Here is a 27,769-nt window from a genome sequence, read left to right as displayed (position 1 = left end):
ATTCTTACCTTAGTTGGCAATCATTTGATGCTCCTGTTATAAAACTGTCAAAATTTTGATTGTGTGCCTAATGAAATGGCTGCCTTTCAGTTTCAATCAATCCTTCAGTTAGTGTAACTCAGCAGCTACAATGTATCCTGTTATTACTAAGGTAATATTGATTATTATTATTATTATTATTATTTACAGCTCAAACGGCTGGGAACATTGGCAACAAATGATCACAAATAGGAAAGTGTTGCAAAATGTTGCACTGCTGGGGACGTGTGCTAAAGCCTGCTATAGAAATCAAAGGATGTTCAGTATATTAAAATTAATTAAAAATGGCATTAGGAGTTGAATACAAATAAAATAAAAAACAATCACTGTTATCTAATACTACAGAAATTATACATTTAAAAAAAATCATACACAATTTCAGATTTTGCTACATTCTATCAGAGTAGAGATTTAGGAAAAACTTGGTAAATGTTCAATAGCTGATCTTTCGTTAGATGATAAATATGGATCTCTAACTGTGATGCTAATTTAATTAGCTGTAAATTTACAAATATGTAAAACAAGCATATAAATGAATATGAATCTTTATTAAAGTCAAAATAAATTAATATGAGACTGGTACTTGAGGTTGAAAATGATATACACAAACTTATAGACCCAAACGTTTAACTGTACATATTTGGAAGGTACACTACCATATTGTATGTCATGTACATATTAAAACCAGTTGTACCTATAATACCTATTTCTGCCAGATGGAAAGATGGAGGAATGATGCAACTTGGAATGGGAAGATGGAGGAATGATGTGACGGGATGGGAGCATGGAAGAATGGTGGGACTTGGGAGTGGAATATAGAGAAATCATGCATCTTGGGAATGGGAAGATGGATGTCTGATGTAAGTTGGAATGAGAAGAGGAAGGAATGATGCAACATGGAATTGGCAGCTGGAAGAATTATGTGACTTGTGAATGCGGCCTACCTGTCTTTCTAACTATCAACCTGTCACCCGCCTGCCTTTTGCCTCTAAACTCCTTTAACGTCTTGTATTCTTTAGCTTACTCCATTTTCTCAACACCTATCCTCTCCTAGACCCTCTACAATCTGGCTTCCGCATAGCTCACTCCACTGAAACAGCCCTCGGTAAAATAACTAATGATCTCCATGCTGCCAAACACAGAGGTCATTACACTCTGCTCATATTCTCGACCTCTCTGCAGCATTTGATAATATGGACCACCCTCTTCTCCTTCACATTATCCATACTCTTGACATTCATAACAAAGCTCTATCCTGGATCTCCTCCTACCTCTCCCATTGTACTTTCAGTGTCTCTTCTTCTAATACCACCTCCTCTATCGATCTCTCTGTGGGGGTGCCCCAGGCTTCTGTCCTAGGGCCCCTTCTCTTTTCTCTTTACACACTCTCTCTAGGTGACCTAATCAGATGTTTTGGGTTCAAATATCAGCTCTATGCTGATGACACACACATTTACTTTTCTACCCCTGACCTTACACCTGCTGTACAGACTAATGTTTCTGAATGTATCTCAGCTACTGTATATCATCCTGGATGGTCCTCCACCGACTTAAACTTAACATGGCAAAAACAGAGCTCCTCATATTTCCTTCCAAACCTGGCCCTATTTCCTCCTTCCACATTACTGTTGGAAGTACTATCATTCACCCAGTAGCCCAAGCACGCTGCCTAGGGGTCACACTCGACACCGCTCACATTCTCTTCTCACATTCAAAAGGTGCAAAAAAAGTCATTTTTTCCTCATCAAAGATACGCTCTTCTCTCTGTTTCTCGACTGCAAAAACTCTGACACAGACCCTCATTCTCTCCCGTATCAACTACTGTAACTCCTGCTGTCTGGCCTTCCTGCCTCTCACCTATCTCCCCTACAAGCTATCCTAAATGCTGCTGCCATAATCACTCTACTCTTTCCGAAATCTGTCTCAGCATCCCCCTGCTGAAACCCCTCTCCTGGCTTCCTATCAAATCCGGTATCACACACTCAATTCTCTTCCTCACTTTTAAAGCTTTACACTCTTCTGCTCCTCCTTACATCTCAGCCCTAATTTTCAGCTATAAACCATCCCGACTCTTGCGTTCTGCTCAAGGATGTCTTCTCTCTACCCCTTTTGTATCTAAAGCCCTCTCCCACCTTAAACCCTTCTCATTGACTGCCCCACACCTCTGAAATGCCCTTACCCTCAATATCTGACTAGCAACCTCTCTAGCCACCTTTAAGACCCACCTTAAAACACACCTGCTTAAGGATGCATATGAGTAGCTCCTTGGCTGATAATTAACACCTCATACATTAACCTTGGCCCCTTGCAGACACACTTACCAGAACGCCCTCCTACTGTCTCTGTAAGTTCTTCCTACCAACAAATTAGATTGTAAGCTCTTCAGAGCAGGGACTCCTTTTCCTAAATGTTACTTTTATGGCTGAAGCACTTTCCCCCTTTATGTGTTATTTATATTATTTATATGATTGTCACATATATTACTGCTGTGAAGCGCTATGTACATCAATGGCGCTCTATAAATAAAGAAAAACATACATACACACAATGGGAAGAAGAAGGAATGATGCAACTTGGATGAGAAGATGGAGGAATGATGCAACTTGGGAATGGGAAGATGGAGGAATGATGTGACTTGGGAATGGGAAAATGGAGGAATGATGCAACTTGGAATGCGAAGAGGAAGGAATTATGCAAGTAGGGATGGGAAGATGGAAGAATGATGCAACTTGGGTGGGGAAGATGGAGGAATGATGTGAATTGGGATCGGAGCATGGAAGAATGATGGTACTTGGGAGGGGAGCATGGAGAAATCATGTGACTTGGGATAGGAAGATGGAGTAATGCAACTTGGAATAGGTAGGTGGAGGAATAATGCTACTTGGAATGGGAAGATGGAGGAATGATGGAAGTACGAATGGAGAGATGAAGGAATGATGCAACATGGAATGGGAAGAGGAAGGAATGATGGAAGTAGGAATGGAGAGATGAAGGCATGATGCAACATGGAATGGGAAGATGGAAGAATTATGTGACTTGCGAATGGGAAGATGAAGGAATGATGAGACTAATAATGGGAAGATGAAGGAATAATAAGACTAGAAATGGGAAGATGGAGAAATGGTGCGACTTGGGAATGGGAAGATGGAGGAATGATGCCACTTGGATGGGAAGATGGAGGAATGATGCCACTTGGTAATGGGAAGATGAAGGCATGATACAACTTGGAATGCAAAGAGGAAGGAATTATGCAACTAAGGATGGGAAAATAGAAGAATGATGCAACTTGGGTGGGGAAGATGGACAAATGATGTGATGGGATGGGAGCATGGAAGAATAATGGAATTTGGGAGAGAAGCACGGAAAAACCACGTGACTTGGGATAGGAAAATGGAGTGATGCAACTTGGAATAGGAAGTTGGAGGAATAATGTACTTGAATGGGAAGATGGAGGGATGTTGTGACTTGGATTGGAAGATGGAAGAATGATGCAAATTGGGAATGGTAATATGAAAGAATGATTAGATTAGTAATGGAAAGATGGAGGAATTATGCAATTTGCAAGAGGAAGATGGAGGAATTATGCGACTTGTAATGGGAAGATTAAGGAATAATGCAACTTGGACTGGGAAGATGGAGGAATGATGCAACACAATGGGAAGATGGAGGAATGATGCAACTTGGATGGGAAGATGGAAGAATTATGCAATTTTTGAATGGGAAGATGGAGGAACGATGTGACTTATAATGGGATGAAGGAATAATGAGACTAGTAATTGGAAGATGGAGGAATGATGCGACTTGGGTGGGAAGATGGAGGTATGATGCGACTTGGGAATCGGAAGATGAAGGAATGATAAAACTTGGCTGGGGATGATGGAGGAATTATGTGACTTGGGATGGGAGCATGGAAGAATGATGGGACTTGGGAGGGGAACATGGAAAAATCATGTGATTTGGGATTGGAAGATGAAGGAATGAAAAGACTTGGATGCGAAGATGGAGGAATGATGCGACTTGGGAATGGGAAGATGAAGGAATGATGAGACTAGTAATGGAAAGATGGATGAATTATGTGACTTGGAATGGGAAGATCAAGAAATGATGCGACTTGGAATGGGAAGATGGAGGAATGAAAAGACTTGGATGGGAATATGGTGGAAAGATGCGACTTGGCAATGGGAAGATGAAGGAATGAGTGGATTAGTAATGGGAACATGGAGGAATGATGCAAATTAGGGATGGGAAGATGGAGGAATTATGCAATTTGGATGAGAAGATTATTTATTTATTTATAAAATGTTTTACCAGGAAGTAGTACATTGAGAGTTACCTCTCGTTTTCAAGTATATCCTGGGCATAGAGTTAAAATGACAAATAATACATGGTTACAAGTACAGTTACATAAATGAACAGGGTATACATTATATATAATTCATTGCATGCACAGTTAAAGAAGATGTATATTATAGGCTTATGTAACAGTTACAGACCAGTTACAGACCAGATTAAAATGTGAGATAGCCTTAGATTTGAAAGAACTTAAACTGGGTTGTTCCAGTTTTGGGGTGTATGGTAAGAGAAGGAAGAGCGGCCGGATACTTTGTTGAGCCTTTGACCACCTTGGGACTTTTGGAGTCTGATCTCAGGTGATAAGTGCTGAATGTGGTAGGGGTGAGGAGCTTGTTCAGATAGGTGGGTAGCTTGCCCAGAAAGTATATGTAGGCAAGACAGGATAGGTGAACTTTGCGCCTAGACTCGAGTGATGATCAATCTAGTTCTTTGAGCATTTCGCAGTGATGTGTGTTGTAGTTGCATTGGAGAACGAAACGACAAATTGAATTGTAGAGGGTGTCAAGTTTGCTAAGGTGGGTTTGGGGTGCCGAGCCATATACTATGTTTCCATAGTCGATAATTGGCATTAGCATCAGCTGTGCGATACGCTTTCTGACCAGTAGGCTTAGGGAGGATTTGTTCCTGTAAAGTACACCTAGTTTGGCATAGGTTTTGGATGTCAGGGTATCAATGTGCATTCCGAATGTTAAGTGGGAGTCAAACTATATGCCCAGGTATTTAAAACTAGTAACAGGAGTTAGGGTGGTGTAAGCGATGGTTCTAATCTGGAGCTCAGTCACTGTAAGCTTTAAAAATTTAGTTCTGGTCCCAAATACCATTGTTACAGTCTTGTCAGTGTTTAAAAACAGTTTGTTTTGGAAAATCCAGTTTTCGAGTCTCAAAAAGTCAGACTGAAGTATATGTTTAAGGTCGGAGAGGCTATGGCTGTGTGCATATAGGATTGTGTCATCTGCATACATGTGTATTGAAGCTTCGTTACAAGCTGTGGGAAGATCATTGATGAACACTGAGAAGAGTAGGGGCCCCAGAACAGAGCCTTGCGGTGGAAGATGGAGGAATGATGCAAATTGCAATGGGACGATGAAGGAATAATGTGACTTGGAAGGGGAAGATGGAGAAATGTTGTGACTTTCAATGGGAAGATGGAGGAATGTTGCGACTTGGGAATAGGAAGATGGAGGAATGACATGACATAATGGGAAGATTGAGGAATGATGTGAATTTGGAATGGGAATATGGTGGAATTATGCGACTTGGATGGGGAGATGGAGGAATTATGTGACTTGTAATGGGAAGATGAAGGAATAATGCGACTTGGGTGGGAAGATGAAATAATGATGCAACTTGGAATGGGAAGATGGAGAAATTATGTGATGGGATGGGAGCATGGAAGAATGATGGGATTTGGGAGGAGAACATCGAGAAATCATGTGACTTGGGAATGGAAGATGGAGGAATGATGCAATTTGCTCTGGAATAGGGAAGCATGGTTTAAACAGGTTTCATTCCTACTGGTTTCATTCCTACCTGTCAGATAGATGCAAACATGTGTCTATCTCGGGCACTAACTCCAACCCCTTGGACAACACCTGCGGTGTCCCGCAAGGCTCTGTTCTGGGGCACCTACTCTTCTCAGTGTTTATTAATGATCTTCCTAAAGCTTGTAAGGGAGGCTCAATACACATGTGTGCGGATGACACAATCTTATTTGCACACCGCCCTAACCTCTCTGACCTTGGACAAGTACTTCAACCTGACTTTTTGAGACTTGAAAACTTGATTTTCCAAAACAAACTGTTCTGAAACACTGACAAGACTGTAACAATGGTATGTGGGACCAAGGCTACATTTCTAAAGCTTTCAATGAAGAAGCTACAGATCAGAACCAACGGGGTATCCTAACCCGTTACTAGTTTCAAATATTTGGGCTTATGGTTTGACATTTGACATTTAACATTTGGATGGTTTGCACATTGATACCCTGATATCCAAAACCTATGCCAAACAAGGTGTACTATATAGGAACAAATCCTCCCTAAGTCTGCTGGTTAGAAAGCGCATTGCACAGCAGACACTGTTGCCGATTAAAGACTATGGGGACATAGTATATGGCACGGCACCCCAAACTCACCTTGGCAAACTTGATACGCTCTACAACTCAATATGCCGCTTTGTCCTCCAATGCAATTACAATGCACATCACTGCGAAATGCTCAAAAACTAGATTGGTCCTCACTTGAGTCTAGGCGCAAAGTTCAGCTCTCCTGTCTTGCCTTCAAATTCTTTCTGGGCAAGCTGCCCGCCTATCTGAACAAGCTCCTCACCCCTACCACACTTATCACCTAGGTTCTGACTCCAAAAGACTGTTCATGGTCCCTGTAACAGGGACTTATCCCTGATTAAGACAAATGGCCTCTAAATCCAGCATGGAGCTGGTTATTTGCGGTCAGGCACTTAATCAGACTCCACCCGGCTAAATTAGAGCTCTAAAAAAGCCTGCTGTTGGAAACAGGAGATTGATTTCCTTAGCACAACTGGGCTGACAGAAGGAGAGGAGAGTCTTGAGAGCACAGGAGGGCTGTGTTCTGAGAGCAAGACACAGTGGGACCAGACCTCTTTTCCTGGACAGAGGAAATAGGAACCTGCCAGAGGCTGGACCCTCAAGAACACCAAGACACCTGGGCACCACTGACCTGAAGGGCCACCTGCTTTAATGTACCGCTGAGACTTTTGGGTGGTAGACTGGAAAGAGGGTTATCCTCCCAGTCTTGTAAGAGAGGGACTGGGGGGGGGGGGCTGGGACTGGGGGAAGTAAGTTAGCCCTTACAAAGGGATAGGTGTTTGTTGTTTTTGTATATTTTTGTTTGCTGTGCTCTTTGAAGGAACAGGCTTAATAAAGCCATATGTTAATTTCACCCTAAACGGTCTCCATTTGCATACCTCTGCACACATCTCTTACAGTCCCAACGTTCAACAAACTATCCGTCCGCTCCTCCTTCTCTTACCGTTCACCACACAACTGGAACAGTCTACCGGAGACTCTCACAGCCACCACCAGTCTAAGTTCTTTCAAAACTAAAGCTGTCTCACATTTTAATCTGGTCTGTATCTGTTACATATGCCTATGATATATATTATCTTTAACTGTTCATGCAATGTCTTGTATATAATGTATACCATGTTCACTTATGTAACTATGTATTTGTAACTATGTATTATTTGTCATCTTAACTCTATGCCCAGGACATACTTTAAAACGAGAGGTAAAGGTACAATTGGGAAAGGGAAGCTAGAGGAATTAAGCAACCAGGGATGGAAAGAATGATGCAACTTGGGTACGGAAGATGGAAGAATGATTTCCATCCGAAAACAAAATTAACCCCTGGTCCCTGAAGTGCTGGAACTAGGCTGCAGAATACATATACACATATAACATAATACAAATGTATTTGACAGGTAGGGGTCATGGCAGGCTTTCCTTTATTAAAAAGCAGTCACATTTGCCCCTACCGTCACAGATGCGATTTGGGAATGGGAAGATGGAGGAATAATGAGACTAGTAATGGGAAGATGGAGGAATAATGAGACTAGTAATGGGAAGATGGAGGAATAATGAGACTAGTAATGGGAAGATGAAGGAATAATGAGACTAGTAATGGGAAGATGGAGGAATAATGAGACTAGTAATGGGAAGATGGAGGAATAATGAGACTAGTAATGGGAAGATGGAGGAATAATGAGACTAGTAATGGGAAGATGGAGGAATAATGAGACTAGTAATGGGAAGATGAAGGAATAATGAGACTAGTAATGGGAAGATGGAGGAATAATGAGACTAGTAATGGGAAGATGGAGGAATAATGAGACTAGTAATGGGAAGATGAAGGAATAATGAAACTAGTAATGGGAAGATGAAGGAATAATGAAACTAGTAATGGGAAGATGGAGGAATGATGCGACTTGGGAATGGGAAGATGAAGGAATAAGGAGATGGGAAGATGGAGAAATCATGCGACTTGCGGATGGGAAGATGAAGGAATAATGAGACTAGTAATGGGAAGATGGAGGAATAATGCAACTTGGATAAGGGAAGATGGAGGAATAATGCAACTTGGATAAGGGAAGATGGAGGAATAATGAGACTAGTAATGGGAAGATGGAGGAATAATGACACTAGTAATGGGAAGATGAAGGAATAATGAGACTAGTAATGGGAAGATGAAGGAATAATGAGACTAGTAATGGGAAGATGAAGGAATAATGAGACTAGTAATGGGAAAATTAAGGAATAATGAGACTAGTAATGGGAAGATGAAGGAATAATGAGACTAGTAATGGGAAGATGAAGGAATAATGAGACTAGTAATGGGAAGATGAAGGAATAATGAGACTAGTAATGGGAAGATGAAGGAATAATGAGACTAGTAATGGGAAGATGAAGGAATAATGAGACTAGTAATGGGAAGATGGAGGAATGATGAGACTAGTCATGGGAAGATGGAGGAATAATGAGACGAGTAATGGGAAGATGGAGGAATAATGAGACTAGTAATGGGAAGATGGAGGAATAATGAGACTAGTAATGGGAAGATGGAGGAATAATGAGACTAGTAATGGGAAGATGGAGGAATAATGAGACTAGTAATGGGAAGATGGAGGAATGATGAGACTAGTAATGGGAAGATGGAGGAATAATGAGACTAGTAATGGGAAGATGGAGGAATAATGAGACTAGTAATGGGAAGATGGAGGAATAATGAGACTAGTAATGGGAAGATGAAGTAATAATGAGACTAGTAATGGGAAGATGGAGGAATAATGAGACTAGTAATGGGAAGATGGAGGAATAATGAGACTAGTAATGGGAAGATGGAGGAATAATGAGACTAGTAATGGGAAGATGGAGGAATAATGAGACTAGTAATGGGAAGATGAAGGAATAATGAGACTAGTAATGGGAAGATGAAGGAATAATGAGACTAGTAATGGGAAGATGAAGGAATAATGAGACTAGTAATGGGAAGATGAAGGAATGATGAGACTAGTAATGGGAAGATGGAGGAATAATGAGACTAGTAATGGGAAGATGGAGGAATAATGAGACTAGTAATGGGAAGATGGAGGAATAATGAGACTAGTAATGGGAAGATGAAGGAATAATGAGACTAGTAATGGGAAGATGGAGGAATAATGAGACTAGTAATGGGAAGATGGAGGAATAATGAGACTAGTAATGGGAAGATGGAGGAATAATGAGACTAGTAATGGGAAGATGGAGGAATAATGAGACTAGTAATGGGAAGATGAAGGAATAATGAGACTAGTAATGGGAAGATGAAGGAATGATGAGACTAGTAATGGGAAGATGAAGGAATAATGAGACTAGTAATGGGAAGATGAAGGAATGATGAGACTAGTAATGGGAAGATGAAGGAATAATGAGACTAGTAATGGGAAGATGAAGGAATAATGAGACTAGTAATGGGAAGATGGAGGAATGATGCGACTCGTAATGGGAAGGTGGAGGAATAATGAGACTAGTAATGGGAAGATGAAGGAATAATGAGACTAGTAATGGGAAGATGGAGGAATAATGAGACTATGGGAAGATGGAGGAATAATGAGACTAGTAAAGGGAAGATGAAGGAATAATGAGACTAGTAATGGGAAGATGGAGGAATAATGAGACTAATAATGGGAAGATAAAGGAATAATGAGACTAGTAATGGGAAGATGAAGGAATAATGAGACTAGTAATGGGAAGATGAATGAATAATGAGACTAGTAATGAGAAGATGAAGGAATAATGAGACTAGTAATGGGAAGATGAAGGAATAATGAGACTAGTAATGGGAAGATGGAGGAATAATGAGACTAGTAATGGGAAGATGGAGGAATAATGAGACTAGTAATGGGAAGATGGAGGAATAATGAGACTAGTAATGGGAAGATGGAGGAATGATGAGACTAGTAATGGGAAGATGGAGGAATAATGAGACTAGTAATGGGAAGATGGAGGAATAATGAGACTAGTAATGGGAAGATGGAGGAATAATGAGACTAGTAATGGGAAGATGGAGGAATAATGAGACTAGTAATGGGAAGATGAAGGAATAATGAGACTAGTAATGGGAAGATGAAGTAATAATGAGACTAATAATGGGAAGATAAAGGAATAATGAGACTAGTAATGGGAAAATGAAGGAATAATGAGACTAGTAATGGGAAGATGAATGAATAATGAGACTAGTAATGAGAAGATGAAGGAATAATGAGACTAGTAATGGGAAGATGAAGGAATAATGAGACTAGTAATGGGAAGATGGAGGAATAATGAGACTAGTAATGGGAAGATGGAGGAATAATGAGACTAGTAATGGGAAGATGGAGGAATAATGAGACTAGTAATGGGAAGATGGAGGAATAATGAGACTAGTAATGGGAAGATGAAGGAATAATGAGACTAGTAATGGGAAGATGGAGGAATGATGAGACTAGTAATGGGAAGATTAAGGAATAATGAGACTAGTAATGGGAAGATGAAGGAATAATGAGACTAGTAATGGGAAGATGAAGGAATAATGAGACTAATAATGGGAAGATAAAGGAATAATGAGACTAGTAATGGGAAGATGAAGGAATAATGAGACTAGTAATGGGAAGATGAATGAATAATGAGACTAGTAATGAGAAGATGAAGGAATAATGAGACTAGTAATGGGAAGATGAAGGAATAATGAGACTAATAATGGGAAGATGAAGGAATAATGAGACTAGTAATGGGAAGATGGAGGAATGATGAGACTAGTAATGGGAAGATGCAGGAATAATGAGACTAGTAATGGGAAGATGAAGGAATAATGAGACTAGTAATGGGAAGATGGAGGAATAATGAGACTAGTAATGGGAAGATGGAGGAATGATGAGGCTAGTAATGGGAAGATGGAGGAATAATGAGACTAGTAATGGGAAGATGGAGGAATAATGAGACTAGTAATGGGAAGATGAAGGAATAATGAGACTAGTAATGGGAAGATGAAGGAATAATGAGACTAGTAATGGGAAGATGGAGGAATAATGCGACTAGTAATGGGAAGATGAAGGAATAATGAGACTAGTAATGGGAAGATGAAGGAATAATGAGACTAGTAATGGGAAGACGGAGGAATGATGAGGCTAGTAATGGGAAGATGGAGGAATAATGAGACTAGTAATGGGAAGATGGAGGAATAATGAGACTAGTAATGGGAAGATGAAGGAATAATGAGACTAGTAATGGGAAGATGAAGGAATAATGAGACTAGTAATGGGAAGATGGAGGAATAATGCGACTTGGATGGGAAGATGGAGGAATGATGCGACTTGGATGGGAATTTGGAGGAATGGTGCGACTTGGGAATGGGAAGATGGAGGAATGCTGCAGCTTGGGATGGGAGCATTGAAGAATGATGGGGCATGGAAGGGGAACATGGAGAAATCATGTGACTTGGGATAGGACGATGGAGGAATAATGCTACTTGGGATGGGAAGATGTAGACATGATAACAGACTTTTGGCTTGAGCGTACATATGGGTTAGCCCTAGAATTAAAGGGTGTTGACGTAGAAAAGTGGGTGGAGGTTGCAGCAGCAGTAGCGTCAAGTAAGTCGTGAAACTGGAGGCTTTTTTAAGCGATCAGGGAGGGGCTTACAGCTGCCCCCACAATCGCAGGCTGCTGCCTTGTAATTACAGGAGCATACCCAACAATTCAGCAAACCCCTCCCCCCCCACCTGCCCCCCCCCCAAAGTATTCATTTAATTGGCTTGATTCAAATACGTTGCAAGAACTTCTGCAGCAAAAGAGCTATTGTGAAACTTTCTATTCGTGGAAGATAAATCTGTTTGTTTTTTTCGCAAAGCCCTATGAAAGTTATTATCGGATACTTTTTGTCCGGCACTTTCATCAATTTGACTAATAGTATCAGAATTCATTTACACACAACAACAAAGTGACAATTACCCAATTTTCTTCTAGGCACAGTCTTAAATATGTTGTTAAGTAAAAGAAATATGATACAGTAATAATGTAATTAGCTTACATTTAACCTATCAATCCTGACCCTGCTATTAGAGGAGCAATTCCTATAATACAATAATTGTGTATTTTTTTAATTCTATTTAATGCTTTTGGGAAAGACTGTTTTCATGAGCAGCTACTTACTGTACCACTAATACTGTAAGCTCTTTCAAATACTGATACTCTTCTCTATTGTCGCTACACAAAACTGCAATTTTTTTGCAAAACTGGGGGGGCCTTTTCATCCCGTATTTCCTCAAAGCCTCTTGCTCCAACTTTGCCTTGTCTGTCTGACAGTACCTTGCACCTGGGGGGTGTCAGTAGTTGGAGTGGGGGAGGAGTTACATGGTGCTCATATTACAATGAGATATGTCAGATTTTGTGTCTCGCTCTGCGCCACTCGTTTCCCCTTTTATTTGCCCAAAAGAATTCCCTATATCTGAAGTGGCCTAACATTCTGCATCCCATTTACAGTAGAAAACTGTTCTTACATGTGTCGCAGTTCTGCTCCAAAAAACAGAGAGGTGCATCTAAACACACTTTATTCCACGTTGATACGTAGATCCCCATATGCTTTACTTTTATGGCTGGTACTCATATGGCTGTGTTGTATCGCTACTTCCCTGCATTCTACAATATTCTTATATTTATATATTTACCTAATATAAAGTGTACGCACATACATTGTGCCTTATATTTATAAAATAATAATATTCAGCAATATATATATATATATATATATATATATATATATATATATATATATACAGTGTTCGACAAATCACCCAAAAATCTACTCGCCCAACCAAAAAATCTACTCGCCAGGTTCACGTGACGACGCCACTGACCTGAGCCGGACGCTGATGTTTGAGCTGCTGGCACATGAGAGCCTATCTCATACACGCTTTTGATTGCTATACCTTTGTGAGTGGGCATTTGATAGATTTTATGTTCCTTTAATACATTTTTATTATGGTAATGCACTAGGTGTGCGCCTGTTTCTTTCTTTTTCTTTTTTTCTAGATATCACTAGGGACTGGTGATCCCTTCGAAACGGGCTGCAGGAACCTGGAGTCTATGCCATCGGAACAGGACTTTATGTATTAAAGGTTTTTTAATCTTCATTTTTATTTTTTGACAATTTTTTCGATTTTTTACATATTAAACTCATTTTTTAGATTTGTATTCACTTATTTTTTATAGGGTCATATTGTCAAGAGATTGCACTATTATTGTATTAGTTTATTGTCTGTATCATAGTGTAATAGCCTATATTTAGCCGCCCCGCTAAGCGCATTCATGATTAGCAACTGGTTCTTCTAAGAATTTATTTTTAATCAGGATTTTTAGAGGCGCTACTTCAATTTCTGCTTGTTTTGTTATATATATATTTAATATATATATATTGTGACAGGGTCATTGACTCTGTATACATTAGTAGGAGATGGCAGTATGCCTGCTTTCCAGTAGACGAGGGGTTAACCCAGCTTATTAAGCAGTCCACAGGTGATTCAAATTAAGCCAGCTCACCTGCTTTAAAACAGGAAGAGGAAATGCCTCTGGAGCAGCAGTCTCTCTCAGGCACAGAGAGAAGACAGAGGAGTGTTAACAGACAGACACAGGCTGCTCAGATTGATCCTGTCCCAAGGGGGAATAAAGCTCCCAGGTAAGGCGCCAACTGGTGTTGTTGAACATTGTTGGTCTGGACTAGGTTAGCTAGTCAGCCAGGTAGATAGCCTGCACTTTTGTTTAGTCAGTTCCCCGACCGGGGATAGGTTTTTGTTTACGTTTATTGCACTTAAAGGGTCAGAGTACCCATTGTTTTGGTTACACTTTTGGACAAATAAATCCACCAGCATATTATTTCACCAGAAGAGTCGTGTTGTCTCCTCACTAACCACGGTCATCCTGCCACAATATATATATATATATATATATATATATATATATATATATATATATATATATATATATATATATTATGGGTTATAAATTGTAACTATTAAAGTTGCGTACATATATACAACTTTTGCTTGCTATGTTCTAATCATACATTATGATATATTAATCTAAATCACTGAAACAGGAAAGGAATACATCACACATACAAGGTGGAATACTTTGATGTGACATTGTGTCTTCCAGATGGTTGCATTGAGGATGGAAACAAATAGTCATAAGCATTTATGTCACGTCAGGCTTGACGGAGAAACAAGTGACGCATCCAGAGGAAGAAATCTATATATATTTTCTTTTGACACCAAAATCCCCTTGCAGCTGTGTGTAGCGCACCTCCCCAAACGCTCCTATGTAAGAGACATCCCAATAAAGGGTAGACTCAAACAAACAAACGACAAAAATATATTCACGCCTGGGATGCCAAGACTCTGGCTTTCAGAAGTAATCTCAGTGGTTGCTGGGGCTTTAATACGCGTGTGACCTCTAACGTGACCTCCTGACGAAGGACGCTGTTCCGAAATGCGTTGAGGTCATGAGAGGTCGTCTGACGCGCTTACTCGCTGGCTGGAGCAGGGAAGCGGGGGAGCTGGGGCAGAGGTGTCAATGCCGTATGTGGATACAGTCCGGACTTATCTTCAGCGTCTGCACACGGTAAACCTGCCCATTCTACCTTTGTCTTAAACCTGTTCCCCTCAGTGTAGTTTCATGTTAAGTTGTAGCATTGCACCATATTTAAGTGCTTATTTGTGGGGCTGACTGAATTGTGAATATTATGTGTGTGCATATGTACATTTGAGATTTGTTTTAATTTGTCCTGTCACTGGGAGGGAAGGTGTCTCTATGTGGTAGAGAGGCTGTTATACCTTCCTAGTGGTGTGGTGTGTTGTTATTTGTGTGTGGTCATTTGACCTCTGAATAAATCTCCCTTTTTAACTTCCAACTTTTAGTAATTGGATTTTATTATCAATCTCTATTTGTGAGTTAACACACTAATCCCTGGTGCGCTTTGTGTATATTTTTATCTTATTACAATGTATACATCTGCTCCAATGAGCACTCTCCCAAAACACAAGTTGAAGCACATACTGTACTCTAGAGCAAATGAGGTGAACATAAGGACACATTTCCAAAATGGCCCTCATTGTCACCAATGGTCAAAGTGCCTTAAAAAAGTACTGTAGGTGTATGGTGCCAGCTTTGCTCAAGTTTGACATTTATTCATCACTGGCGTAAAGCTCTTTGGACCTCTTTTATTTGGTTACGAAAATAGAAATGGAGATTTTAATGAAATGCATTTTCTTTACAAAAGAGAGAACGATCATCTTGTAAATAAAACAGTGTCATCCCACCTCAAACTCAAGGTACAGTACAAGGGCACCTTCTTTCCTTCCTCTTTCTCACGTGTGCTCCATGTATTTCTAAGTGATAACACCACTGTTGCAAGCTGTGTTTTGGTTATTCACGATCCCCTGATACTACATTTTCAGATGTGGTTACCCACATCGTATAAACTCTTTGGGAGAGTTAGGCTGTAACATATACAACAGCTTCCAACATCTTTAAGGAAGCAACAAACTGCAGCCTTCTTGTAAATGCTCAGACCACACCACTAAACACTCCGGAGGAAGCCTATTCCTGTAATACCTACATCGTGACAAAAATAACATTGTGGTAAAAAGAGCCAGGACTACGGGCATATTATATTTTCCCTGCGTCTGAGATCAAAGGAAGGATATGTCTTAAAATGTGTCTGTATGACTGTGCTTCTTTACCTGATTTTTAGCACAGTAACTGATTTCTTGTGTCATGCCAAACTCGCCTCATAACAAAAGACCAAAGGGTACCAGTAGCCCACAATCGTCTGTAATCACTTTCAAAGTATGTTTTGTCCTTCATTACTTTTGCACTCAATGGAAACTGGTCACTGTCACTCTCAAAAAGTTTTCCAACAAATTATGTGATTTAAATTCCTTAAGCACTTCTTCTGTCCATTACTAATCCTCTGCTGCCAACATCCCTTTCAAACGGGGGGGGGGGGGAATAGGGGGGAAGAAAATTGCAGAACACCACGGTGCAAGATTTATATTTCATTTTGAGAAGGAAGTAAAGGGATTAAAGTTAAGGATTAAAACACTTACTCTTTACAGCAGTTTTTTTTTTCTCTCCAGAAAAATTGTTTCCTGGTTACTATGGGCACTGCTCAGTGACCCCTCAGCCTTCCAAAGCATTCTCTAATGTTATAGCTGAAACAAGCTCCACATAAACAAGGAGTGCAAAACTATCCATTTCACATACAGTGAGCAAGCAAATGCCTCCTTTGTTGGTACAGCTTTGCTTAGCTAAAACATGAGACAGTGATCCACTAAATTTTAACAAACCTTCCTTTCCACATTGTTGCTACAGTAAATCTAACTTTGTATCAATGCAGACTCATTAACAAAGCACACCCTTGTTTTATTAAATGCAGAGGATGAAGTAGTTCTTGATATTTTTGTTTAGTGGCTTCTAAGGAAATTCCTGGCATGCCCTCTAAAGAGGCAGACCAATCGAAACTTTACTTTAAAATATGCAGCCATTGATTACCATTATTGAAAACAAATTACCTAAGCTGCCGATCGATTCGTTCTCCCGTGATCGATCAGCAAAATCCTGCTTCACAGGGCTCACTTAATGGCTGCCTTTGTCAGTGTAACTCAGCAGCTACAATGTATTATCATATTACTAAGGTAACATTATCTATTGTTACAGTTTGCAGCTTAAACTGCTGAGTAAATTGGCGACAATTGCAAGTGTTGCAAAGATCTTAATCTTAATAATAATTGTCTGTTCTTGTGTAGCGCTGCTAGTTTTACGTAGCACTTTTTCAGAGACATTTTGTAGGCACAGGGCCCTGCCCCGTGGATCTTACAATCTTTGTTTTTGGTGGCTGAGGCACAGGGAGATAAAGTGACTAGCGACCAAGGTCACAAGGAGCTGACGACGCCGGGAATTGAACAAAGTTCCCCTGCTTCAAAGCCAGTCAGTGTCGTTGCTCACTGAGCCACTCCTTCTCCTACACATCTTGCACTGCTGGGGACATGTGATAAAACCTGCTATAAACACCAAAGGATGCTCAGTATATTAAAACTCCTTAAAAATGGAATTAAAAGCTCAATTTAAAAAAATAAAATAAAAAGGTAGTAAGTATTATCTAATACTATAGAACTGATTTATTAAGAAAAAAATATGTAAGGTATTGCATGGATTGTTCCTTTAGCTAGAGATGGGCGGACCTCTCAGCATCTGATCCACAGATGTCCCCAAGCTTTTCAGGCTAAATCCGATCTGCACACTGAATTGCGAAGTCGGATTTCATCCACTTTAGCCCGCTCGGACTATGGGGCTCGGATTTAAAGAAAATCAGAGATCGGATTCAAATTGAACCAGAGATCGGATTCAACAGAACATTCGGAGCTCTGAATCAACAAAATCCAAACACGGAGGTCTACATAGTGACATTCCCACTTCCTGCATGGCTGGCATATACTCCTCACCCCCCTATTATTGCTCCATTTGACAGATTCAGATTCTGTTTGCAGGTTCGGATTCCAAATCCGTCAGATGGACTTTCAGTATTAGGGGAAAAAAATCTGCCCTTTGAAGACTAATCCACGGAGATCCGCGGCTCAAAGGAACTGGCCAATCCGCGGCTCTACTTTTAACCCCTCTCTAGTACCCTACTTTTCAGGTCTACTGTAGGTGTCAAGGTACGAATGGCACGAAGATACTGTACCAGATAGGGCACTCAAGAGAAAGAACAAAATCTGTTTCCCGATTAAGGAACAGGGATGGCTGCTTCAAATAGTACCTATGATTCTATCATTTTAGGGTTTTCAGAGGCTTCTGCTGTATATAATATATCATTCAAATAAACGCCTGAAGAGGAGAATCCGTGCAAAGCAATGTTGTGGAAGGGGAGGATGGGAGAAACAAAAGATGTCATATTCATTGCTAACCATTAACGTCTACATTTACATTTCTATATTTATTATTGCCCAGTGCTTATTGCTGTGCACATAATTTTGGCGGACATAAATACGTTTGCACATTCAGAAAATGAAGGGGGAAAAAAAGGAATGAAGACACTTTATTTCATGTCAAAAGCATTTAGAATGCAGTACTGTAGTTACACTTAAGGATTGACCATTCAGTCGTCATATTGTAATGGTGCTGCTATCACTACTTGTCTATTTACACTCTCATAGCCCTACTACTTATTTTATTTACATTCTCACAGTACTGCTACTTTTTCTATTTACAACCCTACAACCCTACAATTTCATTTTTCTTTAAAAAAATACTCATATCCCCCCCCCCCTGAAGTTAGAGCATCGATAGTGAGTAAACCAGGGCTCTTCACCCAGACCCCCAAAGTGGCCAGATCAGAAGATATTGAGGAGTAGAAGGACTACATGCGTGGGGTCCTCCTGCTATTTTAGGACCCCGAGATATGCTTTACATGTCCTACGTTTTAGGACCAAGAGTGAGCCTAATACAACTAGTAATATCATTTCTTTGCATTACTCTCCTTCACAAAAACGTCCTTTGGTGTTTTGGGAACTTTTAGAAAGGATTATAAGCAGGACATATTAAATGAATCCATGACTAACAGGCTGTGACAGCAAAAGGTTTCAATCTTTTCCGCACAGCAGTCCCGGCGGGGTTGGAGCTATTTATTTCACTGTGCCTTTATCACCTTGGAATTTTTATGGTTATTTTTTTTGTGAAGAATTCCCATTTTGTTGTGTAAAAGCCCCTTGTGACCTTATGCCAATTTTCTATTTAATTAAAGCCATAAATAATCTTTATTTTGTCCTAAAAAGGTTTAATGTTTCTTACTTTTTTTTTTTATTATTATTGCCTAGAAATATTTCAAATTCCAAAGCTCAATGTTAGCTAACAGTCAGGTATAAGTCAACTAAATGCGATTAAATGGAACAACATTGTGTGTTATGAGATATGAGCTTTTTTTTTTTTTTTTTTAAGTTTTGATCTGTCTGCTACAATGCTACATTTCAAACATTGCCTTTACTGAACAGAGCTTTCGTCATTACATTTATCACATTTTTGTAGCAGAGCATTCCGTTTGTTTAACTAACTTTACTTTACAGTACTGTACCTCTTGATCCTCTCGAGTGTGAATTCTGATTTTTAAGAAGGTGGTCCATTCAAGTGCTTTGGGTGTGTAAGAAGTAGAACATGATGAGAATGAAGGTAATGCCTTCTAAATTAGAATAACACTTACAGTGACACACACACACACACACACACACACACACACACACACACACACACACACACACACACACACACACACACACACACACACACACACACACACACACACACACACACACACACACATATACTGTATATGATTAAAAGTAGACTCTGGGATAGTAAGATCAGTTTTTGTTACTGCACTATTGTGATGGTAACAAGTCTATTGCCATGGTTCTCCGTGTATCCCTCACAATTATACTGTCAGAGTTTAATGCACCAGTCAAAAGCTTTATTTCATTATTCTACCAGAGAGAGGAAGATAACAGTGGCCCACCTGTTGAGCTTAATTACATATCCACATCTTGCTTATTTGCCAATGTACCGGTAATCCATTCCAGAGCTATTGTATTTCCAAATAACGACAAAACATTAGTGTTCATGACCCTATGGGTGTTTGGCACTCGCAGATATAGGACAGTGGTACTTATTGACTTGATTGGGACTTTCCATGGGGTAAAGTTGAATCAGCGCCATCACACTTTATTGAATAAGCCTTCACGTGCTTACACATCCATAAATTCAATTACATTATTAGTGGATGACGCTATAATCTCCGGAGCAGAGTTTATAGGATCACAATGGAAGCTTTCAGCGGTGCAATCGTCTGCTTCAGAGCTTATAGAACTTAGCATTTATGAACATGCATCACTTATATTTGTTGTTGACAAAGCAATAGTAGTGTGGTTTTAAAAATGTTTTACATACTATACAGTCTATTCAATACGCCAATAAAAATGCAGCAATAATATTAACTTAGATGTTAAATGACTTAAATAACTAAATTGCATTTAAATGCACTGAAGGGGGGAGAGCCGGCCAGCCGATGCTGGTTGTTCGGCTCAGCCAAAGATCGGGCCCAACTTCCGCGTCTGGCTGCTCAGGCCTGTTTGTGCCACAGGGCCCTATTTCCTCCGTCCTTGGAGTAGCCTTGGAGTGACCATCCTAAAGTACATGGGATGGATTGACTGAAGAAACCGAGAGAAAATGAGGGAGGGTGGAGAGAGAAAAGGGGGGGGGGGAGAAAAGGGGGAAGAGAGGGGGGAGAAGGGAGAGAAGTGGGGTGAGATAAAGGGGGAGAGAGAAAGGTCGGGACTTAGTGATAGATGATGGTGTGAGTAAGAGAGGAGGGTATAAGTAAGAGAGGATGAGGGTGAGTATGAGGGGTGAGGGTGGTCAGGAGAGAGGGGGTAAAGGAGAAAAAGGGGGGTGAGGGTGGAGGGTGAGAGAAGAGGTGAGAGAATTAGGAGGGCGAGAATAGAGAAAAAGTAGGGAGAAAGCTTATAGATAAAGAAGAGAAAGGAAAGAGAGAGAGGGGAGAGTGAGAGAGATGGGGGAATACAGAGGGGAGAGTGAGAAAGAAAGAGGCAAGTGAGACAGAGGGGACTGAAAGAGAGGGAATTTAGGGAGAGGGGGAAGAGTGAGAGAGAGGGGGAAGAGTGTGAGGGATGGGGGGAGAAAGAAGGGAGAGAATGTGAGAATGGGGAGAATGAGAAGGGGGAGATGTAGGAGGCATTTGGGGGGGTATTGAGAAAGGGGGCGTGTGAGAGTGAGAAGGGGAGAGAAATAGAGGGAGGGAGAGTGAGACAGAGAGAGGGGGACGACAGAGCAAAGAGGCTTTTGAGAAAGAGAAAGGGGGGCCGGATGGGTCACAGGCCGCCAACACAGGGAGTCCAGTTGGAAACATGGGCTCTGGGAAATCTGTCGGCAGCCCTGCCAGCAGTCATCTGATGACCTCAGTAGGATTATATACTGAGCCACTTGTATGCATGTACTGCAGTGGTGTGGGGGTCCCCGCTTCTTTTGAGAAGAGAGGAGTCTGAGAATTATTGCTTATCAATATCTTTCTGCCCACTGTAACAATTAAAAGGAGTAAAGTCTACGTTCAGATCAGATAACCTTGTGTGTGAACGTTACCTTTTTTCTGGCCTGCTGATCTTTGGAGGAGTGGGCTTTTACGTGCTTTCTCAGCGAGCTGGGATCAGTGTATCGTTTGCTGCATCCGGGAATTTGACAGGCGTAAGGTTTCTAGGCAAGAAAAGGCCACGGAGAAAAACCACAATCGCATTACTTTACTTGGGACAGTTTTTCCCCCTCACATTTGCTATCAATGAACATTCCCAGTTGTACTTACACAGATAGGAATCGTTTGCTCAAGGAGTGATTAGCAAGATCAGATACAGCAGATTAGTACGGCTGTCTATAACAAGCAGCAGTGAAAATCCAGAATACATTGTTTAGGCTTAGAAAGGAAACCTGCTACAGAGACAGAAAAAAGGGGAAGAAAAGGTTAGCCGAGGAAAGACAAAAGGAAGTAGCTGGAAAAGTTAGGAAAACGTTTTTTTTTTTTTTTATAAAGAATACCAAAGGCTCAACACGTAATTCAGACCTGAGATGCGATGTATTGCAAAGCTATATATATATATATATATATATATATATATATATATATATATATACACATGTAGAGGTATCAGTACCATGTTAGCCGAGCTTCAATAATCAAAAAATAAATAGACGATACCGTTCTGTGGCTAACAAAATGCTTTTATTTGTGCGAGCTTTCGAGATACACTGATCTCTTCTTCCGGCGATGTTATAATGAATGAAGAAAGCAAAGGGTATACTTAAAAACAGTGGACAAGCACAGATAACATTCCAAGAGACACTGTTTTTATGTATACCCTTTGCTTGCTTCATTCATTGTAACATTGCCGGAAGAAGAGATCAGTGTATCTCGAAAGCTCGCACAAATAAAAGCATTTCGTTTGCTTTTCAAACATTTCTCTGACTCTGGCCATAAGATGAACGATCTGAGGGTTGCCATACTCAAAGGTAATCTTAAAACCCCGAAAGAGAGACGGTTGCATGAATACAAATTTATGCAACTGTTCGGGACACTTAGCAGTGGCCTAAACAGAGATCGAAATTTTATGAGTCATTACTGACAGTAGTGAACTCTCGTCCCATGAGCGCTAAAGGCCATGTCTGTACATACTGTGCTATATGTATGCACACACAGCTGTCTCTCACACATACTAATACTCCTTGTTTTTCCATCCCTATACACCAATAGGGACCACTAAGTAGCCACACACACTTTTAGTTGTGCTACAAACTCTCACATTTCCACACCCACCCACACCATTTATATCCACTCCCACTCCACACACACCTTGTGTAAAGCACTGTATATACTGTGGGCTCTCCACTCATTTTTATTCACACTGATACACATACACACTCTTTCTTCACTTGCTTTCAGTAACCTTTTGACACCTCTAGTCATAAAACACATCCACACCGGGGGAAGGAACAGCACAGATAACATTCCAAGAGACACTGTTTTTAAGTATACCTTTTGCTTCATTCATTGTAACATCGCCGGAAGAAGAGATCAGTGTATCTCGAAAGCTCGCACAAATAAAAGCATTTCGTTAGCCACAGAACGGTATCATCTATTTATTTTTTGATTATATATATATACATATATATATATATCTATACACACACACACACATATATATATATATATATACGTCGAGAGTTTCGGCAGAAACACAGCCCATGACATCTACTTCATTATCCTGATTAAATGTACGTCTATATCAGCTTTTATTTATTTTTTCTTCCATTTTGACAATATTTCTTCTTTCAAGCATTTATGGCAAAAATTAATTGATATCAACCAGGTCTCCTTTCAAAATAAATGATCATGTTGCTTCTTTTTATTTTATTTTTATGGTAGATTTGTATAACTACAGTCACAAAGTCTAATTCACTAAGGGGTAATTAGTTAAGTAATGAGACGTATCGTTATTTATTGAGTGTCTATTCAGATGACTAAAGGATCAGGGATTTGATTTGACTGTATATACAACATATATAAATAGAAAGTAATTAGGCACATAAAAATTATTTCTGACAAATGTAATTAATATGAACAAAAGAGCTTACCCGCTCTGCCGATATAAGGGTTGCGGTTTGGTGCACTACGGGAAATAATGGATATAGTGCAAAGAGAAATTGTTCCTTCCGAAGACAAGGGAAAACGAAATACCCAGTTGTATGCACACAAAACTGCATATACCTGATGTTTATATAATGCAACGCGGTAGCAGTATAGTATACTTATCTGATAGGGGACTTATTTACCAGTGCAGGTTACACTATCCAGTTATTATTCAGGAGAAAAGTTAGATTGTATTTAAAATGCTATACTTTATTAGGTGCTCAATTGCACCACTTAAAATATTATGGGACAAGAGAGCGTATTACAACTCAAAAAAGAAACATAGTGCTTGGTAGCCAGAGGGCCCAGGTTCAATATAATTGGACACATTAGGGTTAGGTAGCCAGTTACTTGAAATGTACCAGTTATAGTACTGGTATTAGTATCTAGGCAGAAGTGTGAGAATAATTGTTCATTAGGCGGCAACGTTTGTGACTGTTGCAGTGAGTATTGTCCCTATTTAGTGAGCCTCAGTTGTGTATGGCAGCAATCTATCGTTAGATTGGACCTCAGAGCACTCGCTACACCTTAACTGAGGTGTTGTGTAACACCCAGGGGCTCCAAGGACTCAGCAAAATCAGGAAACCCTCTTGTTGTAAGAACAGGATGTTTAGGGTTAACGTGGCCAATACGAAGTGGTCCCTGAGTGGTTTCTGACACCTTACCGAGGTGCAGTGTGTAAGTCAGGGGCCCTATCTGATCTGCGCGCACCAGGGTGAAATGGTGTATCATTATAAATGATTTTTTACATATGGCGGAGTAGGGTGGTACTAAGGAGATGAGGCAGATAACATACATTAGGTATGGAACACAAATCTGTATTAGACTGTGTTTCAAGGAATAAACATGATTATTCATCCATTCTATTTTATGTGCTAGAGGGGATCTGATAGATGCAAGTAACTATGTCCCATAATTCTTAAACAATACCCCAATGTGTCCAATTATAAAGGCTACATTGAACCTGGGCCCTCTGGCTATCAACCACTATTTTTCTTTTTTGAGTTGTAATACTCTCTCTTGTCCCATAATATTTTAAGTGGTGCAATTGAGCACCTGATAAAGTATAACATTTTAAATACAATCTAACCTTTCTCCTGAATAATAACTGGACAGGGGACCTATTTACCAGTGCAGGTTACACTATCAGATTGGTGTACTTTTCTGCTATCTCGTTGCATTATATAAACATCACGTGTGCATACAACTGGGATCTTTCGTTCTCCTCTGTCTTTGGACGGAACAATTTCTCTTTGTGCTACATGTAAGTGACATGTTCTTTATCTATTTTCATGCTTATTTGTTATATTTTTGTGTGTAATTATCCGATGTGCACCACAGGGGTTAACTCGTTAGAATAAATAATTTCAGTAAGTCAGAAATGAAGCAAAAAAACAAAATAAGACTCATTGCATATATATATATATATAAATATATATAAATATATATATATATATATAAATATATATATATATTTTTTTATATATATATACAGTATATATATATATATATAATCTTATTAAAAAATGATTGATGACTGATCATCCTTTGCATGTCACATCACAAAACATCTCTCTATAGGACCCGGTGGATTTTTAAGAGAACACAAAACGGCAGTACATCAGACAAAAGGAAGGACATTTTGTGCTTTGGAAACACACCAGTAACATTATACAGTAATTGTGTGTTATGTGGCGAATTTGAAGTGCCCCCCTCACAGTAATCCATCTGTCAACTCCTGCCCCTGCCACTGCAAATGTATTGTGTCCTGTCAGTATCTTTGTTACATGCAGCAAATTAAGCTCAGGCTGGAATACTGATTACTAAGGAGTCTTCCTGAAATGCACTTGGCAACTATGTGGGTGTCTTTTTCTTACAGAAAACCCTTTTTGTTTTTGTGTGTCTTTGCTTACAGTATCCAGGTGTGTCCTTTGATGCTTGGCACGATCACTTGAGTTGCTGAAAGCCTTTTGACAGCCAGGATGCTGGCACAGATAGGGCTTCTCTCCTGTATGACTCCTTAAGTGAATCTTTAGATTTTCTAGCCTCGAAAACGCTTTCTTGCAGCCTTCAAACTGTGAAGAGAAAAGACATACAGAGGGATATTTCTTATTTCTGAACACAATTCTATATTCAACGTATTTTTATTCGGGGAAACTTGAGGGCCGGGGATGGTAGTTAATATTTCATCACTTGCATGAGGCCGATTTACAGTGGCTGCGTTCCTTTTGGACAGGAATATCAGACCTTTCTGAAACCTGGCACACACCATGAGCTGTTCTGCCAGCTTGAACTGAGGAAAATACAAACTTCAGTCACTTTCGAGAAGCACGTTAGTGAAGATGTTGCAACAACTTCAATCCAGAATGCTACTACAAGAATGCTTGTTGTGATTTAAACACAAGCGATGAATGAGTCTTCCTCTAGCTGTTTCCGTGAATGTGGAACACTTTCAAAATGTATTGCGACTTACCAGAACCTCCGCCACTTGTTTTAGGTACATACAAATACCATTGCTTTGGCAGTAGCTTTTGAATCAACTAACAACTTTACATACTATATAGAATCTATAGCTCTTTGGACACCAATCTTGCCATTTTTCCCCCTTTCCATGTAATGATTATGGAAACAAGACAAACAGAAATGGGAGCGTGATACCCGCTGAACCTTGGAAAGTCCATAAAGGTGAGGGTCGGTGCACTAGGCTACGGGGAAGATGGTATGAACGAAAAAAAGTTTTTTTAACACTACCATGTCCCATGATCACGTCCTGTTCAGCAGTAGTCATAAATGTACTTCCTATTAACAGAATAAATCACAAGCGGAGTGTCCCCAATTTATTTGAACCTTAATTACAATTAAACTTAATTTTTACATTTGTTTACTTACCCACTGCATATCCACCGGGGATAGCCTGTTTTCCAGACCTACATGTGCGCCGACGAGTATTCTAAAACTTGCCTTAAACTTGCCTTGGAAAATCTGGGGCTATCACCAACAAGATCCAGGTACATGCTGGGTACATGCTGCAACATTTCAGTGACATTTCTGCAGAGACTAACGGCCCATCGGATTAACACACCAGGGGTCCCTGGCAGTCCCATTCAGTTTGAATAGGACTGCCAGGGACCCCCGCTGTTAATCCGATGGGCCATTAGTCTGTCTCCAGAAATGTCACTGAAATGTTGCAGCATGTACCCAGCATGTACCCAGCATGTATATATACCAGGCATTTACTCCTTTTATAATATCCCTATTACTGTATGTCGCACTGAAGAAAACACCCTTGTCTATATTAAAAATATTTTTTTATTAATAAACTGATTAAAATATATTTTGCAGTGGAGTATACAATGAACCATGGTTCATTGTATACTCCACTGCAAAATATATTTTAATCAGTTTATTAATAAAAAATATTTTTTAATACAGACAAGGGTGTTTTCTTCAGTGCGACATAATAGGGAGCTTTTCTTTCTTCTGTTCACAATATTATTCAATCCCAGTTAGCACCACCCCTACGCCCGTTATTGCAGTGTAGCTTCCTGTCATAAACAGGATACCATCCTATCCTCCTTTTTGGTGTTGTGCGGGGTACACATTGACCCCTCTGGAGGTTACATTTCGTCTATGTTTAACATTCCTTTTATAATATGCCTGTCACTTGAGAAAGACCTCACGGTCGAAACGTTGTGTTGCACAATACATTTCCTATTTAGCAAATCCGTAGTGCGTTGGGTCTTCCTTATCTTCAGCCCAGCATGTACCCAGCATGTACCCAACATGTACCCAGCATGTACCTGGGTCTTGTTGGTGATAGCCCCAGATTTGTTTTAGAAAACTCGTCGGCACTACAGTAGGTCAACACAAAGCCAGATATAGTCTCATTCCAGACATTGTTTAACTCAGCCTATCTATAATTGATATAATTACTTAGCAAATTAGGATAACTGAGTGCACGTAATTTGGGGCCTTTCCTGCCTATCTCCCCACCATAGGATATTATGGAAACTACCCAAAGAATTTGG

General features: G+C 40.0%; 1 protein-coding gene across 1 annotated transcript in view; it reads right to left on the bottom strand.

Annotated features, from left to right (window-relative positions):
• GLIS3 (GLIS family zinc finger 3) overlaps positions 1-27,769 on the bottom strand; it is a 430,025-nt gene that overhangs the window by 106,726 nt on the left and 295,530 nt on the right. Inside the window, exons 5-6 of the mRNA XM_075597019.1 lie at positions 25,655-25,816; positions 21,647-21,757 (exon numbers count right to left, since the gene is read on the bottom strand). Of these exons, the coding sequence (XP_075453134.1) occupies positions 21,647-21,757; positions 25,655-25,816 (273 nt within the window). The remainder of the gene's footprint in view (positions 1-21,646; positions 21,758-25,654; positions 25,817-27,769) is intronic.

This window comes from Ascaphus truei, chromosome 1 (genome assembly GCF_040206685.1).
Source record: "Ascaphus truei isolate aAscTru1 chromosome 1, aAscTru1.hap1, whole genome shotgun sequence".
Lineage (NCBI taxonomy): Eukaryota > Metazoa > Chordata > Amphibia > Anura > Ascaphidae > Ascaphus > Ascaphus truei.
This window is presented reverse-complemented; position numbering and strand designations above follow the sequence as displayed.